This window comes from Thermobia domestica, chromosome 3, assembly GCF_964235325.1.
Source record: "Thermobia domestica chromosome 3, izTheDome1.hap1.1, whole genome shotgun sequence".
Taxonomy (NCBI): domain Eukaryota; kingdom Metazoa; phylum Arthropoda; class Insecta; order Zygentoma; family Lepismatidae; genus Thermobia; species Thermobia domestica.
In genome coordinates, this window is record NC_137456.1 from 348,997,436 (window position 1) to 349,015,297 (window position 17,862).

A 17,862-nucleotide genomic window follows, 5' to 3' on the forward strand; every position below is an offset into this window, starting at 1 on the left:
TTATGTGAGCCATTTTCTATCTTTTTTATTCTTTGCATAAAAAATACAAAAAAATTCGCAATATAGAAATAAGTGCATTGAATTAAGTTACCACCCGACACTGGGAGATAGACATGACTTCTGGAAGTCCGAAGTCCTGTCATCTCTGAATACCGGGTACGTTAAACTCTACTAATAAAGGGAATCTAGAAAGTCCGATTTCCTTTAGAGAAGTAATAGCACTTATAAGTAGAAAATTTACTTGTTAATTTCTGTAGCAGTTATTTTTCTTATTCTTTTATTTTCATTAATATTTTGTATATTGTTATTTTATAATTTAATATGTTTATGTATTTTATGTATATTCTTTAATATATTGGATACATCCAATATATTAATTTTCTTCTTTATATAAATAAATAAATAAATTCGGGATTTCCCCGCCAGGATTTCATGCTCTGCTCCTCCCTCTACGGTGATCTAGTGGCTAGCGCATGTGCCTTTGAGCCAGGTGATCCTGGGTTTGATTCCCAGTGGGCGAGCAGAAAAAGCGGGATATCTATCGGACGTTAAACAACAAAATATTTCAACTGATTTAAATAATTTCCAAAGTAGAAAGCATTCTAGGATCGTACATTTCGCATACAATGTGTACTTCAATCTTTTACGAGAGTTTTAACTGCTGTACCTACGGTAACACGGTATAGTTGGTAACTCTGTTGGATCTTGTGAGTACATAGTTATAGAACAGTCGTAGAATAGTGTTGCCATACTTTTTTACGTTCAGAGAACTGATGAGATTTGCGTTGTGCTTTCTGCTTCTGTTATCAACTAATCGACGTAGCTTGGTTAGATGGTTGGTAAGTTTTGTTTGTTTTCCTAACTTTTTTTTTGACATTATGACAGCAGTTGACAGAGAACATATCTTAGTTGAGTGTGTGTTTATATATATAAAAGAGTAAAAAGAACATTAATTAATTTCAGGAGTATTGATCTGAAAATAGTGCAAAAGCTAGTAGTATTTAATACTTAAAAATTCGTTATTCTGGTATTAGGTGGCAACACCTAGCGTGCAAAAAATGAATTAGAAAAAAATGTGGGACGTCACCGTGCTAAGAATGGATAATTTGCATGCAGTACTCTGGATATGAAGTAGTAAGTAATTTAGTGGTGAAAATATGCGCAGAGACACACTATACTGTGTTAAATAAGTTTCTTTAAAGAATATTTCAGACATCCATAAAATGCCCTATCTTTTTGTCATAGCTGTCCGAAAAGTGTCTTACGAGGAAGGGGGAACATATTCAAGAATAAATCAAGTAAATCATGTTCTTGATCTCAATGGAATGGAAAAAATTTCGGAATAATCGGGTGGACACGTGACTGTAACTGTGACTTCGAATCTTTCGCGATAGCAAGTTACTAGAATTAGAATAAAGTAAAAAATTAAACTGTTATTTTATTCGTTGCATAGGAAAAGATAATCCAGGAAATGACAAAGTAAGTGATACGAAAGAAACGTTTTCAATAATGGAAAGGCTACCTTATAAACAAGGTTGGAAACCACATAGTTGTCACCTGTTCTCTTATTCATTTGAACCACCACAAAACTGACTGACGTAAGTTGTCGATAACTTTATCTTCGTGTTATCAAATATTTTACTTTTTAATTGTCAGTTGCATAGGTGATCTGTGGCATATGTGCAGTTTGTTGAAAGAGTTGTACTCCCACAAATAGAATTGTTTACTGTACGTTGTCATATGACAGAATCTACCCAACTTCGATTGGTGTATCTACGTAGGAGCGGGGAGGATGCGCGATTTCTGTTGCAGAGGTGGGATAGGATACGGACTGTGGACTCGGCAAATATAGTGCATAAGAATAAGAGCAGATTACAGAAAGTGCAACTGTGGGTGAATTTATGAAACAGCGATCTAATGTACCAAGAAACTATGTTATTGTGTTAGAGAAACTCAATAATAAAAGGTGATATAATAATTCTTATATTTTTCCTTATATGTACTTTGTTTCAAAAGCTTATTCTGACACGTCTGTGCTCTATCCAAGATTAAATGAGGCAAGAATGAAGGATGTGTTTGTCACTTTTTTTTTTTTTTTTTTTATGTGAGGGGGAAAGGAAACTTGTTTTGACGGAAACTTTTTGTTTTTTTGTTGTTTAAGGTAGAATGTGATGTTTATTGCTAGCCTATAATGTATTTCCTAATACTTATTTGCGTGAGTGCTGAATTAGATTGCATGTTTACAAGATTTTGGTTCTAACAATATAAGCTATGTAAGGAGGTTTGGAATCGATAAATGTTCCTTGCACTAGAAATTTGTTATACCGACCGATTCAATGTGATGAGTAAGCACGAAACCTGTCAGTCGCAAACATGGTGCAGCCTCGATCACATACGACATCGATTAGAGCGAGTAGTGAGTTTCGGGAAGAAGAATCAAGATGAGATTCGCGAACATTAGCAAATCAGCAATATATATTAAAATGTAAGGTATGCTGAAGTGAGTGTATATATTTGGATATTCGATGTTGAGTAGGATAAAAATAGCTTATCAGTCACCATTATTGATTGCGAATTCTCGATGTCACTGTGGAAATCTTTTAATGAATGATAGAACGAAGTTAGGTTAAAATGTTAGCAGCGAGTGAACATAATTATTTAGAGACATACGTTGTACGATATGTGAAATAATACTGAACTCGGCAGTACTGTGATGTGAATCATATCCTTCAGCAATACCGAAAGTTTGTTTTCCATGTAGAAAATAATGTGCTTTGTTCGTGTATGTGTTATTTCCAAGAATTGGATGTATACTTTCTTAGATAAAGATAATTAACTTTTGAATAGGTAAAAAGCCCACGAATTTTAAAATGTTGTCTTATACATGTGATTATGTAATTTGGTATAGCTTTACTTTAGCTGAGCGATGATTAGGAAAACGTACAGGTGATACATATTTGATACAACACGTATATGACTACAGGAAGTATGAATGATATAAGCCTTAACAAGGTACACTCATGTCCAAAATTATTGTCGCATGTCTATAAGTATGTTGTAGGAATATAATTTGACAATGAATTCGCCCGGTATATCTTATAATGTTAGTATGTGTATACTCGGCAAAGACATGTATGTGGCAAATTTCATGTCAAAAGAGTAGTAAATAAGAACAATAAAACGTAAATAAAATGTTCTTGTCCAGTTAGCAACATTTTATTTTACACATTACAATTTTCGTATTTATAATTATTTTCCTATGAAATTTATCACAAATATACATTTCCTGATTATACACATAGTATCAGTATTAAAAGTACCCTACAAAATCATTATCAAATCATATTCTTATAAGAAGACAGTTATAGATATGCGACAATTATTTTGGACATGAGTGTACATGAAAAAAAGTACGAATATATACATAGATCCATTGCATAAATAAATATTCAGTAAAACGACTCTATACTTTAATTAATACTTTTTAGGATGTGGACTAGTATTCTACGGTGCAGATTCACTGTCAGGGGGCTGTAAGGTACGTCTGCCATCTGTACAAAAAGCACTAACCACCTTGTGCTAGGTTGTCTCTAAAGAAGCACAGTCAAATCAGGGCAAGAGTGTAGCAGGAACCCCGTGATAGGGTGCTTCTGTAGGGTGCAGCTACATCTACGACGGTGGGTGTAAACGTAAACCAGGATAGCGTAAAACACTATATATGGCAAAACACACCTTAAGTGTTGGATTACGTGTGTGTACAGTTTTATGGGCGTTACAGATGATATTGGGATGTGTTTACGTTAGTTACACGTTGGTGTGCTGAAGTAACGTGATACATTACTTTCGTAAATTTGGTCCATGTTCCGTTAAGGGCGGCCAAAACTAACCTAACCTAATATAACGTTATATTACGTAATCAAACAAAAATCAATAGAAAGAAGTGGAGAAATTGCAAATTTCGTGTGGAAGAAACGACTGGACCCGCTTAACGGAACATTGACCGTAAATTTCATAAATATGTGAATCCGTTAAGTCCCTCACACTTCTGTGGTTGCGCATCAAGAGTTAGCACACTGCCTTCAGATATTTCATTTTGTATACTGTGGTTGATGGCTGGCTTATGGATGAATCCCTGCTTAACAGGTTATACTTGGATTAATGTATTTCTCTGTAGATACATGTTTCGTTTATTTACTTACTGATCCATTAAAATATTATTACAAATAAGTTCTGTAAATTTTACAAATATGTGAATCTGTGCAGTATATTTTGATGAAAAGCGCGTCCAGGTTTACTTTTGGCGCACCACTAGAAAGAATTGTTGAATAATTATAATTCTTTCACCAATTTGCTTCTCATTGTGCCCTAAAAGTTTTCCACTGGGCGACATGAAAATATCTCGCTTGGCATATATAAAATTCCAGGGAGCTACCAGAAGTAATTGTTGAAAATTTAGAGCTCCTTCGTGGCTGAGCGGTTAACGTATGCGTCTTTGGCGTGGAACATCCGCGTTCGTTTCCCGCCGGGAGCTCATGTGATTCGGATTCCACGTTAATCAGTAGGTCCCGTCTCACATAGTCTCACTGCTGAAAGGGGCGTTAAACTCAAAATCAGATCAACTCAGCTTGTTGAAAACTTACAATTCTTTTACGATTTGCGTATAAATACGGCTTCCAGATGTGTAGCATAAAGATGTAAAAATACAAACCAACCTGTACTAGGTGGCCACTAGAAAGCAGAAATGATATATAACCAAGTCAGGGCAGGGTCAAGCTAGTGGATGTGTTCGAAAGGAGCAGGCGCGGTAGTGATGTGCGTATGCGCGCAAGCGATAGTACTGGAAAGAAGTGGGTTCGGACAATGATACGAGCTTCAGTAGAACCTGTTATGGTTTCATATTAGTAACAGTCCACTTGTAAACATAAAATACAAGTTCTATACACTGTGCTCTACCGCCGGTGGAAAATATCATTTAATAGAGCCATCTTCAAAACTACACTAGTACCGAAAAACGGAAGGATACAAAGCAACGATGCAATACCCAATAGTTTCTCTGTCAGGGGTGTGATTTGGTCACGAAAGTACTGGTGGGAAGTGTGTTTGGTTGGGAGAAAGTGAAATAGATAGCAGAGTTCGAGACAAGTGTATTCTGAGACTGGAATATTTGAAAGTTAAAAGAAAAATTCCGTTAAAAAAAGGGGGAAGGGAGAGTAAGGTAAAACTTGGTGAGCTCTGTCCAATGGCACCCTGTTTGACCTCTGGATCCGACCATTTCAAGGTCAAATTCGGTCAGTGAAGAGGCTTCGGCGTAAAACGAGAACTTCCTGTTGGCTAGTATTCGTTTTATTTACCTAGTATCATTTAATTAATCAAACTTCATTTTTTATTAACAGGAAACGTTTATTTTCCATCTCCATATCAGCTTCCTTTTGTAATTATGTATAAAGAAGTAAGTAATACATTATTGACTATTTATTTTCTTTTTCTTTTCTTGGGAGTGTGCATACATTAAAGCATTTTCTGCCCAAGTATATATGATGTTATAGTTGTATATGGTTCCCGAACAATGGGAATTACATAAATTGTATTGCAGGTACAATTTGTGTAAGAATCCTGGACCGTAAAACTGAAACATACTATATAAAATACAGGTCTTTGCTTATTGTATCAAAGAGATTACACCTCGTATAAGTAATAAATATGATACTTCATCTTTTAAATATCTTTATACATAATATAGTTGCTTTCCTATATATTTTTAGAGAATCTTCTATTAATAAACATTTTACATTATATATATATATATATATATATATATATATATATATATATATATACTAGCAGCGGTCACCCCGGAACGCAATAAACTTTGTTACTTAGATAATTTTTACTTTTTCGCTTTCAAATTGCAGTAAATGTTAACATTATAGCGCCTGTCATTTATGTTAACCCGCCGAGTGACACGGTCATGCGGGTTGCATATAAATACGTTTATTTTTACCTATGATGAACTAATAACAAAGGATTTGTACGTGTGGACACTTGAATGGTCAATTATCTCAAGACACTGGTAATTAAAAATTAAAGTGATATGATAAAAACCATCTAGGGTCCAAATCCTAATAACCCCCCAAAAATAAAAGAAATTGGTTCAGCCGTATTAGCGTGATGAGGGAACAAAGGATTTGTACGTTCTCTATGCGTGTTGGCATATCATCAACACGACCACTATATTTGGTTAACGACTTGATATCACAAAATTTGATATATATAATATCCTTTTCGTTCTCTCCTCCTGTATCTCCTGATCACTGTCGGTAGTGGACAGAACTTCAATATCTGATGCAAATACTGGTACACGTGCCTCTTTCATACGATTTCTCGTCCTGCTTCTAGTATCACCTTCTTCATTTAGAGCAGTTGTGTTCTAAGCCTTTCCTCTACAGGTATTCCTGTGCCGCCAATATCATTAGTTTCAATTTCATTGGGAGTCATCTTCCTTTCGATTCTGCAATATAGCAATTTGGTTATGATTCGTATTCACTTGTGATTCAAGCCCTTCCAACTTATCCTCTAAGGACGTGACATCTTCAATTAAGACTCATTGTGGGTTTTCAAGTGAACGTTCCGCCTTTTAAAAGCGTCCTTCAATTTTGTCTTCTATTCCGGCATTGGACTGTTCAATCCTATCCTCTAGTCTCGAATTATACTGAGCCAATTTATTATCCATCTGCTTAAATTATATTTCCATTTGTCTAGTTATAGTTTGTAACATAATCTGGAATTGAGTTGCTGTAGTCTCAGATCCGGTAATAGCAGTGGTTAGATTTCCTACAAGTTCAGCACTTGTTGGCGCAGATTGACTATTAGCATCCATTTTAACATATATTTTCTTTTTATTTCTTAATAATATATAATCCGTGGTGACTGAATGTATTTAAAGAAATCACACAAAGTTATATTGATGACCTATACTAAACTTCAGATTATCCAATTCCCGGGTTTCGGCACCATATAAAACGAAAACTATTGCCTAGTATTCGTTTTATTTACCTGTTTCGTATCATTTAATTAATCAAACTTCATTTTTTATTAACAGGAAACGTTTATTTTCCATCTCCAAATCAGCTTCCCTTTGTAATTATGTATAAAGAAGTAAGTAATACATTATTAACTATTTCTTTTCTTCTTCTTTTCTTGGGAAAGTGCATACATTAAAGCACTTTTTGCCCAAGATATATGATGTTATCGTTGTAGGCGCAAAACCGTAGAGCGCTGCTTAAGCGCAAAAACACAAAATGAACAGTCCGCTTGACTTTGTGAATTCGAAGTAATCAGTAAGTGGAAAGAATATAAAATGTAAACTTAAAATCTTATCCTGTACCGCCAAGTGCCTGTCGTGTTTAGGACATTACTCTTCACAGTACAGTATTTGTCGTGTCTGGAATCACCTTGAAGTACAGACTTGATGGTAACTCTTTTTTATTGCGTTATTATATTACTCCAAAACCTGTAAATATAGAAATCGATTCCAAGCATTTCTTGATACACTTTGATTAACCACAATTTTGGAAGCCTGTCAACAGGCTTAAGCAGCTAACAGTTGTGGGAAAAAAAGTTACAGCAGGGACAATCCAAATGAAATCGACCAATTTCCAGGTCAAAAGTTGTAACGTTATATTTATATTTTAACTCGTTACATATATGTCCACAGTTCGAATCATTAAATTGGTAAACACTATTAAACACATTAATTGTTACCTGTAATTCCAATATTGATTAATTACCTTGAAAATCAAGCACATTAAATGTTTGACACAACTGACTTTTATTATTCTTATTTCATGAATGAATTATTCTGTTGCCATTGCAAGAACAGACATATACCTATCTTCTTTTGAACAACTGACATTACCTGATTATCTATATAAAATCAACATATATTCTACAATTTTTCTTCTTATCAACAAGGAATCAATATCTCAGGAAGGACGCAAGTGAAAAATCTCAAATTTGCACAAAATAGATTATAGTTGTTCAGTAGCAAGTAGGTAAAATTGCATCACTGAGACTTGAGTAGTTTCTGAGTTATAAGTTTCTTCTTCACTGGGACTTATTATCTTCAAGTGCCATGGAGGGTGGGAGGGGGGTGGGGTGGATATAAACTTTGTATCAAAAGTCAAAATAACACGACAGTAATATTTAATGAGTAAAGTATGCATAATATATGAATCATATCTGAATACAAAAAACGAAACGCCTCTGTTATTTCTTTTCTGCCTATAGCGTTGCTGTTAAGATATCAGATGAGGTAAACACTTGACTAATTTGTGTACAGACAATAGCACTGATATTGAAAGTACAACCAGTAAGAGTTGTGAACTCTGTGGGTGAGAGTTTCCGGAGAACCTTAGTGATTGGCACCCACACTTTGTTATTCGTAAATAGTTTAAAAAAGGTTCTTGGGACATGGGGATGGAAAAAGTCAATAAAAAGATCTTTCTTTTCTTGACTGATGTCTCTAATTTTTCCAATCCACCATTTCTTGTCGTAATTACAACAAATGTAATGCACCTACGGTATCATTAGGTGCAAATGACAATATGCTATGTTCTTCATAACATCTGATTTGTTTGCGTCAGAGGTATGATATGATCTGGCAATGATAATTCTTTTACAAGTAGCAAATCTCGAATTTCTTGCTGTTTGACAGTACTTCTTCTGATGAAAGATAGATAAATTGTATGTCTGAGACACTATCAACACAAAACCTGTACATCTGTTGAGCTGTTAAAATTGCGAATTCCACATCATTGCAGCAACTTATAACTCAGAAAATACTCAAGTCTCAGTGATGCAATTTTACTCACTTGTTACTGCCCATCTATCATCTATTTTGTGCAAATTTGAAATTTTTCACTTGTTCCTTCCTGAAATATTTGATGGTGAGAAGCACGATTTTCGAAAATTAGCGATGTTTAAAAATTTCCAGAAAATTAAGTATATGGTTCTCAGATCTGAAACTTGTTTGGAACGTTGTTTACTCTCTAGTCTCTATGTAGACAAAGAATTGAAGGTGAGTTTTATTTATTTCGTTTCAAAATGAACATTCCAGAGTGACTATTTCTAGGTTTCCAACCTCAATGTTCAGGGCTTTTTCTTTCAACGTCCTGAAGTACGTCTCAATGTGTACAGAACACAGAATGTTGTCCATTACATTAACTTCCACATGGTTTTGGTTTGAACTCATTATCTTTAAAACCTAAAAAGTTACAGCGTTTAACGAAATCATCTGAAAAGTTCAAAATACGCTCAGGCGCCTATACAAAATGGCCGCTACGATAAAACCTGCGCGGCTAAAAAATAAATGAATACCCGCTTTGAACTCCCTAAATGTGGTACAAACTTAGGTAAAAAATTAATAAGAAACTAAATTTTGTCAGCAACCAACATTGGTCGATTGCATTTGGATTGCCCCACCAGTTAAGGAAACTGGCTTTTTCGCACAAAAACTGAGAAGTATTGAATAAAATTAACAAGGCTGTGCCGCGGAATACTCGATGTCGATTTTTGTATATACAGGTTTTAGTTTTTGTTGTTTGAGTTTTTTGCACAGTAATTTTTGTGGCATACGTCTGGAGTTTGAAACAGTAAACAGTTCAAAGAAACAACTTTGCACAGAGATTCAATATAGGAGCATAGGCCTGCTTATTTAGTAAAGATTGAAGAAAGCATGAAATATTAAAATGCAATTCGGTCAACTAAAATGGGGAAATGGAACAGGAATAATTAGGAAAATAATGCTGAAAACGGGTTCATATTCCTGCAGTAGGAGGCCATCAATGGAAGCATAGCTGATAAACATTTAATTGGCCTTGTTACTAAAGCAGCTTGGCGACTTGAACATGTTTGCTAACTTTTTCTAGTTTAACTTGTTGAGAATTCTTACTACATGAGGCCCTGGGTTCCACGGTGGCTTAGTGGTGGAACACTTACCTCTATTGCGTGGAGTCCCTAGATCAATCCCCGGCCAAGTAAATTTGTTGTGGACAACATCGTGTGTCCATGGGTTTTCTCGGTGCACTTCCCACTTCTCATTCCACCATTCTTCCATCATCATTCAGTTGCTTTAATCATCATCTCCCTTAGCCTGAAGGGCACAATCGTGGAACGGTAGATTTCATTTTTTTTTTTTTTTTTCACTACACTATGCCCTCTGGAATCGGTTGAGTATTGCCAGCAGTCACTCTTATATGAAATCAGTCCATGCGAGCATTTTGTTAGGGTTCAAACGTGGTGTCATTGGATAGAACTCGTTGATTTTTCATTTTCCGCCGAAATAATAACAAACTACCTTTTAGTGCAATTAAGTTTATTTCTTCACTATCGATATTTCGAACGCTTCAGTCTCCATTATCCAAGCCGTAGAGGATACGAGAAGTGGTAGTTGTTTTCTTTTTTAATTCTTGAAGAAATAAGTATGGCTATAGGTGAGTTTTGTAGGATTAAAGAAATAATTAATTGAACACTTCTTTTCTTCAAGACTGTAAAGAAGAAACCAGCTGTAAATGTCGGTTGCGAAGGGTCTGTGGCTCGATCCGAGACGATGTGGTGGACGACATTGCGCATTCTCATTCCATGAGTTCTTTCATTGATTGATTGATTGATTTTTTAATTTAGCGTCCCTTTCAGCAGCGAGGCTATATTAGACGTGGACGTACTGATTAACGTGGAATCCGAACCACATGAGCTCCCGCCGGGAATCGAATCCGGGTTTTTCACGACAAAGGCGCGTACGCTAACCGCTTAACCAGGAGGATCAATTCTTTCAAAATCATTCAATTTCCTTAATCATGCGTCTTGTTTAGCCTATAGAATATTATTGTGGAACGTTAAAGGATTTATTTTCACATTCTTAGGTTAGCTTCTGTTACTTGTGTTTAGTTTACTTAGTTATTTAGGTTGGTTAATCAGTACTTTAACGTCCTTTTTTAGTACCGACACTATATAACATGTGGACCACAGATCCTGTCAGAAATGTAATGTCTGTAAAACTATGTCACCCCGTTTATTCTTTCAAATAACTTAGGTCAAAAAAATATAAACTTTATGCCCTGAAATGTCTTACGTAATCAGTCACCAAGATTTTAAGTTTGCCTTTAATTTTCTACCTTTTCAGTAAAGAATTTTAGATCCTGCAAACAAGTAGCTTGAATTCTGTGTCTTAAATTAAATAACCAACCAGGAACCTCAAACTCACGCACCCCCTGCCGACGCCACTGTTTACGAACTATGTATTAAACTAGCCGAACTTCCAAACCTGTTGATACTTACCGGAAATTGCAATGAAAAGCTGTCTCAAATCAATAAATAGTCTATTTTTCTTCATGTTAAATGATTCATTCACATGTTTCAACAGAAATTGTGCGCAGTTCGATGACGTTTGAAGCTTCATTGTGCATCTCTGACATTATATATAGTGGCAGTATATACATCGTTTTAAAGCCTATGATATTTCCCACAACTTTTATTCGAGCATTTTTTTCATATTTCTACTCTGTTAAATTGTATGAGGCAATGAAAAGAATATGTCTCCTAATACAGATTCCAATTTTTCAATTTATCCTAAAGTTATGCAAAAATGGTTACTCGGAGAAAAGTGAACATACCTATAATTCCTATTATTCCATTGCCTATAATATTAGAAGTATAATAAAGAAAAAATGATCCTTCTACGTTAATTAGGTTAGAAGTTAAGTGACATAAATTAAGTGCATGTGAGAAATCCAAGATGGCAGACTATTCAATATGGCGGAAAACCCTCAACTGGATTTTTTTTTTTTATTATTATTTTCTGGAGGTTAATGAGGAAGAGATCAGGAACAAATTCCAGAAGGTCCCATCTTTTTATTCTAAATGTTTACCTCAAACCTTACTTTGATTGCATTAGATTGCCAGAGTGCTATGCTGCAAGAATCTTGTAGCTGTCATTAAAAAATCTTGCAACCCCCCGAAAGCAAGGAAGATATCTCCACCCATGCAACACTGCACTCTAGTGGACAAATAGTGAAGAATCCTTCGTTTCGGAAGCGGCGAAACTGGCTTTTTCTTTGTATCAGTGGGAGGGCGATAGCAGGTAGCAAGCAAGACGACCTAGAAAGTTGCACATGGTTTGACTCCTTGCAAGATGAAAAAAATGTTGCATTACCCTTTCAAGATTATGTTTACATGGATAAATATTGTAGGGTTGCAAGATTTTTTTTTAAAAAAATGATAACTACAAGATTCTTGCAGCATGGCAAGTTAGCTTTAGAAAGAGATGGTGAGGCATTTATATTACTATATTCACGAACGATTCTCTTCAATCTTAAGCGTCTGTAGTGTAGTACATTAGTTCCGTTTCCCACAGTATTTTTGTTGAGGTAGTGCTTTTCCGCTCAAGTTTGGTAGGAAATCTAGAAACACAAATTGGCGTCTCTTGCGTTCGATGTAAAGAATTCTTGAGTGTTTGTTTATATAGTTCTCGCTGTCTGCGATTGTGCTGCCTCATAGAACAAATTATTATTATTATTATTATTATTATTGGGGAGGAGGCGAAGTATGGATACATGTTAGGTATGATATATGTTTTATTTATAAGTTATAGTGCAAGATCAGTACGGATGACTGGTTTCTAAGTTAAAATTTATAAAACTTAAATTTCGACGGTTGGCTTCCAGCCAGTCAGGTTTAAGGAGGGAAATGGTAACGACGTTTTTACCGGAATTAGAAACTAAGATGCCGAGATGCGACTGTCTCTTAAAGAGTGTGATGAATGGAAGGTGGGCAGTTGAGAAATTAGTTATATGCCCTATTTGATGTTGTGGTTGGCTGGTGTGAAGTGGACCAAGGACAGTGTTCTAAAGTACTGTATGGTAGGAGATACGAGGGTTGTACTGAAAATTTCGGGAATCACGTACTGGGGACAGTGTAATCTGTTAGTTTTTGTTGTAATTATAAATTGTCATCTTTGTTCACTCTAAATGCAAAACCATATGTAACTCGAAATCTTTGTCGTTGTGAGGCATCAGTTTGAAGTGAGCTGTTCATGGTGAAAAATGGACCTCACAAGAGAACACTTCCGTGTCGTGATTTATTATGATTTTCGCCAAGGGTTAATACAGCAAGAGTGTATTCATCGGATGACAGCTACTTTTCCTGATGAAACCCCATCCCAGACGACAATTCACAGGTGGTTTCAGGAATTGTGGGGTCAGCCTGAGTGATGAGGAACGTGTAGGTCGTAAATCGACAGCCGTTGTGCCTAAGAACATTGAAGCTATTCGTGAATTAATTAACACTGATCGACATGTGACGTATTGCGAAATTCAGGGGACCTTAGGCATTAGCATGAGCCAAATACAAACAATATTTCATGATTATGTAGATGTGAAGAGACTTTGCACTCGTTGGATCCCACACAATTTAACTCAAGCACAAAAATACGCCCGTGTGAAGTGGTGCAAAGCTATGACGAAACGGTTTAAGTCTGGACCATCTAATTTGGTATTTAACATCGTAACAGGTTATAGAAAACATGGATTTATGCATACGAACCGGAAACAACGTGACAGTCTGCTGTGTGGTGTTCCGCAATGAACCTAAACCAAAGTTGTTCGTGCCCGCAGTCTCTCCAAACAGGTGATTGCTTTTTTGCAAATCAGGCATATTGCAACTGTCTCAGTAGAGAATCGTAGGGCAGTCAATGCAGAATGGTACAGAACCGTTTGTCTACCAGAAGTACTGAATGTGAGCAGACAGTCCAACCCCAATCGTCGAATTATTCTGCATCACGACAATGCCAGCTCGCAGACAGTAACTGCCACAAGTTATTTTTTGGACTAGGAAAACGTTGAAGTCATGGCGCATCCGCCTTGTTCCCCTGATTTAGCCCCCAGTTATTTTTTTTCACATTTTTAAGAATTATGTTGCGTGAGAAGCGCTTCTGCACTCCAGAAGAAGCCATCAAGGCATACAAACTGCATGTTTCACAGGTACCAACCTCGGAGTGGCATAACTGTTTCAAGATGTGGTTCTAGCGCATGAAACAGTGCATTGCTGCACAAAGGGAAGTACTTTGAAAAGCAATAAAAAAAAAAAATGTACTTTGATGTTCTTGCGTTGTATCATTTTCCCGAAACTTTCAGTGCAACACTCGCAATATAAGTCTTAGAGGAAAAATCAACGGAACTTCCCTTTAACTGGTAATGGACAGCAAGTTCAGGCCGGAAATAATAATTCCTTCCTTTACTTCGACACAGCTAAGCATCACAAAGAGTGGTACAGATAACCCAAAATTTTTCCTTTCTATTCCGGATGTGGTTGGATTTCTTATGATGACATAGTGATGTGAAGCAAGGCCATGTGATCAGCGATGAGGTGTTAGGAATAAAGTTGCGTGGCACTTGAATGGATTCGTTAACTCAGGCGGAATGATTGGCTATTATCTTTCTAGAACTTTATTATTACTATTATTATGAGTAGTAGTACCAGCAGCAGCAGTAGTAATAGTACTACTAATACTACTACTTCTGTAAAACTAATTGGCTATTCGTAATCTTCAAAATCTCTTAAAAGTGTAGTACAAAGGAAAGTATAAGGTTAAACTAGTCCGGCCTGCTGCACGTTAGTGTCTAAGTATGGTATTTGCATTAAGGGTCTTCACCACAACGAAATTAAACTACCGCTAATTTTAGAGTTTTTCTGTGATATCTTCAAAACAAATATATATATATATATATATTCGAAAAGCAGAAACGTAGTGAACTAGATAATGCGATTTTGCATGTAGTACCTTTACAATTCACCTCTCTGTCTTTTGTATGCCGCTATTTACAGAACCCGCAAAAAATGCTAAATTTATCTACAGTTGCAAATCGAAAGCAGATAAATAAGTTGTGATAACGGTATCACATGCAAAATCGTATTTCTTACTTCACTACGGTTCTGCTTTTTGAATATTTTTATTTGCTTTGAAGATATTACAGAAAAATTTTAAAATTAGCGGTAGTTTAATTTTGCTGTAGTGAAGACCCTTAAGTATTATATACTTATTTCTGAAGGATGTATATTTACAGCATGATGTATTAACTTCGTCATCTCTAGTGTGTCCCAGGGAAATTAGTACTCCATGCTCGACATCGCTAATATGAAGTATAAAAGTGTTTACGTTTGAGCATTTCTTCAGAGTAGTTAAGATGCTATTCTTTCCTATGTGCTGTTTACAGTCTACTTAAGAACCTGACATACGAAACATTATTAAAAAAAAAAAAAAAAAAAAAAAAAAAAAAATTTGTTTTGCTTGTTTATTCATAAGTGAAAGGAGATACTGAAATGCATCTTACCACAATCATAGATAATGTTATTCTACAATAGAAAATATGAACCTTAAGAATTTTAAGTGTTGCCTTCCATAGAAATTACAGTGTTGTCAGAATAACATTTCCCCCAAAATCCAAGTTAAGGCAGCGACTAGAGAAACGAACTCAACTGCATTTGATTACTATCATGTTTTGAAATCCTGTGAACTTCTTTTTAAATAATAGTTGTATTTAGTTTGTAATAAACAACGACGAAAGCCATATTCACGAAGAAATTACATGTTGACTAAAATCAGGGACTTCGTGTTATTATTCAGTTCAAAATTTCTTGTTGTCGCGAATTCTGTTGAGGAATTTGAAGCTTAAAATTTATAAAATGATAATCATCCTGTTCTGTATGGTTGTGAAACATGGTCGCTTACTCGGAAGGATGAACATAGATTGAAAGTATTTGAGAACAAGATCCTGAGACGAATATTCGGACCCAAGAGGAAGGGGAATGAGGAACGGCGGAAACTTCATAACGAGGAACTACATAATTTATACCGTTTACCCAACATTATTAGGGTCAACAAATCTAGAAGGCTCAGGTGGGGTACCAAAACAACATGATACGCAATCAAATACAGTTGAGTTCGTTCCTCTAGTCTCTACCTTAACTTAGATTTTGGGGGAGATGTTATTCTAGCAACACTGTAATTTTTATGGATGGGAACACTTAAAATTCTTGAGGTTCATATTTTCTGTTGTAGAATAACATTATCTATGATTGTGGTAAGTTGCATTTCATTATCTCCTTTCACTTATGAAAAACAAGTAAAAGAAAAATGGTAAATTTTGTATTACTTTTAGTATGTCAGGCTCTTAACTTCGTCAACTCTAGTGGAGCTGATAGGTCCTGAGTCCCCGGGAAATTAGTACTCCACGTCCCACACCGCTAATATAAAGGTGATTTTACATTTGAACATTTCTTCAGAGTAGTTAAGATGCCAGTTTTTTTAAAATTATTTTCTTTCTTTCTTTCTTTCTACATGATCTTTACAGTCGATATACTTATTTTGGTTGCTCTTGTTTTATAGTTCTATTGTGGAGTTGGCCCTGCTAGTTAGATAGTCGCTTATTCGCTTGAAATTAGTAATATTTTCTAGAAATTGGAAAGTAGCGTGCTGGTGTTTTATTTCTCTTTCTTTTTCTTCATGCTTAGTTTAACGTGACTTTGATAAAGCATTTAGCAGAAGGGATGAAGTGAGAAAAGACAATTAAATATTGAAATTTCATATACAGTTAAAAGAAACAGATTTCCTAAACGGACTTAAAGAACTAATTTCTCAGAAAAAAAGACTCAATGGCTCAGTGCTAGAGCATTTACCTTTGGTGCATGGGGTCCTAGTTCGATTCCCGACCAAGTAAGTTTGTGGTTGACAAAATCGTATCTGTGGGTTTTCTCGGGTACTTCCGTTTCCTTCCACATTCTCATTCCACCAACTATTCCATCATCATTCACTTGCCTTAATCATTCGTCTCCCGTAGCCTAACAGGCATAAACGTGGGACGTTAAACTAAAAGATTTCCCTAATTCCTCAGAAAATACGAAAGTATTGCCACACAGCAGTTAGGAAAGTGATCGTTAATTGCTTTCCCTAAAGCTAAAGAATAGAAAAGTAGATCATGAAATATTCAAGATGAACACCGAATTGGAAGCCATTATATAAGTATACATATGTTGAAAAATGCTGTAGAAATAAACTTGCTTAATAATTACATCCTGCGAATTGACAAGTTCAGAATTCAATGGAGACTCACCAGAAGTTGCTTATGGTTATTAATCCCGTAAAACGGGGTCATGGTGGCACAGGGATAGGGCCTCACATCTGATGCAAGGGAACCATGGTTCGGTTCTAAGTCAGATGAGCTTGTTTTGAGCAACATTGTGTCCGTGGGTTTTCCCGAGGTGCTCCCCATTTTTATCCCACAATTATTTCATAAGCATATTCGGTTTTTATTAGTCATCCGTCTCCTTTAGAATAACAGGCGTAAATGTTTAACCTTTTAAAATTATATCCTATATTTTTATACGATATAATTTATTCGATTAAAAATGTACTAATAAAGCTTTTTACTTCGATTTTTTTCAATCCTGGAGGCACTATAGAATACGTTACGTATGGTTTCACCCTTTCTGCGACGATACATAGGGGGTGATGATGTCATAAGTTTAAAAAAAAAATCCTATTTTTTTATAATATCTTGACGGGCTTACTTCTGCACCTAGAAGATTGAAATTTTGCACACATATTCAGTGCACCCGTAGTATTTTTCATATTTGTTTCAGATCTTTGCGTTAACACAGGGGTTATTCAGAGGGGGCAAAAAGGTAAATAAAGGGTATTTTTTAAACAAAAAATCCTTTTTTTCGCGATTTTCTCTCTTCAGATACATAATGGAGACATGTGAATGGTACCGTATGAAAGGCTGTTCTATTCTAGTGTACGAAACATGATCG

At 35.6% G+C, this 17,862-nt stretch overlaps 1 protein-coding gene across 8 annotated transcripts in view; it reads left to right on the forward strand.

Annotated features, from left to right (window-relative positions):
* The first annotated feature begins 692 nt into the window (after positions 1-692).
* The window catches only part of LOC145681289 (uncharacterized), an 85,189-nt gene continuing 68,019 nt past the window's right edge, over positions 693-17,862 (forward strand). Inside the window, exon 1 of one of the 8 annotated variants that reach the window (XM_081752918.1) lies at positions 693-839. In XM_081752918.1, coding sequence (XP_081609044.1) covers positions 833-839 — 7 coding nt within the window. In that variant the 5' untranslated portion in view covers positions 693-832. The other 7 variants (XM_081752923.1, XM_081752919.1, XM_081752925.1 and 4 more) reach the window with 7 other exon arrangements.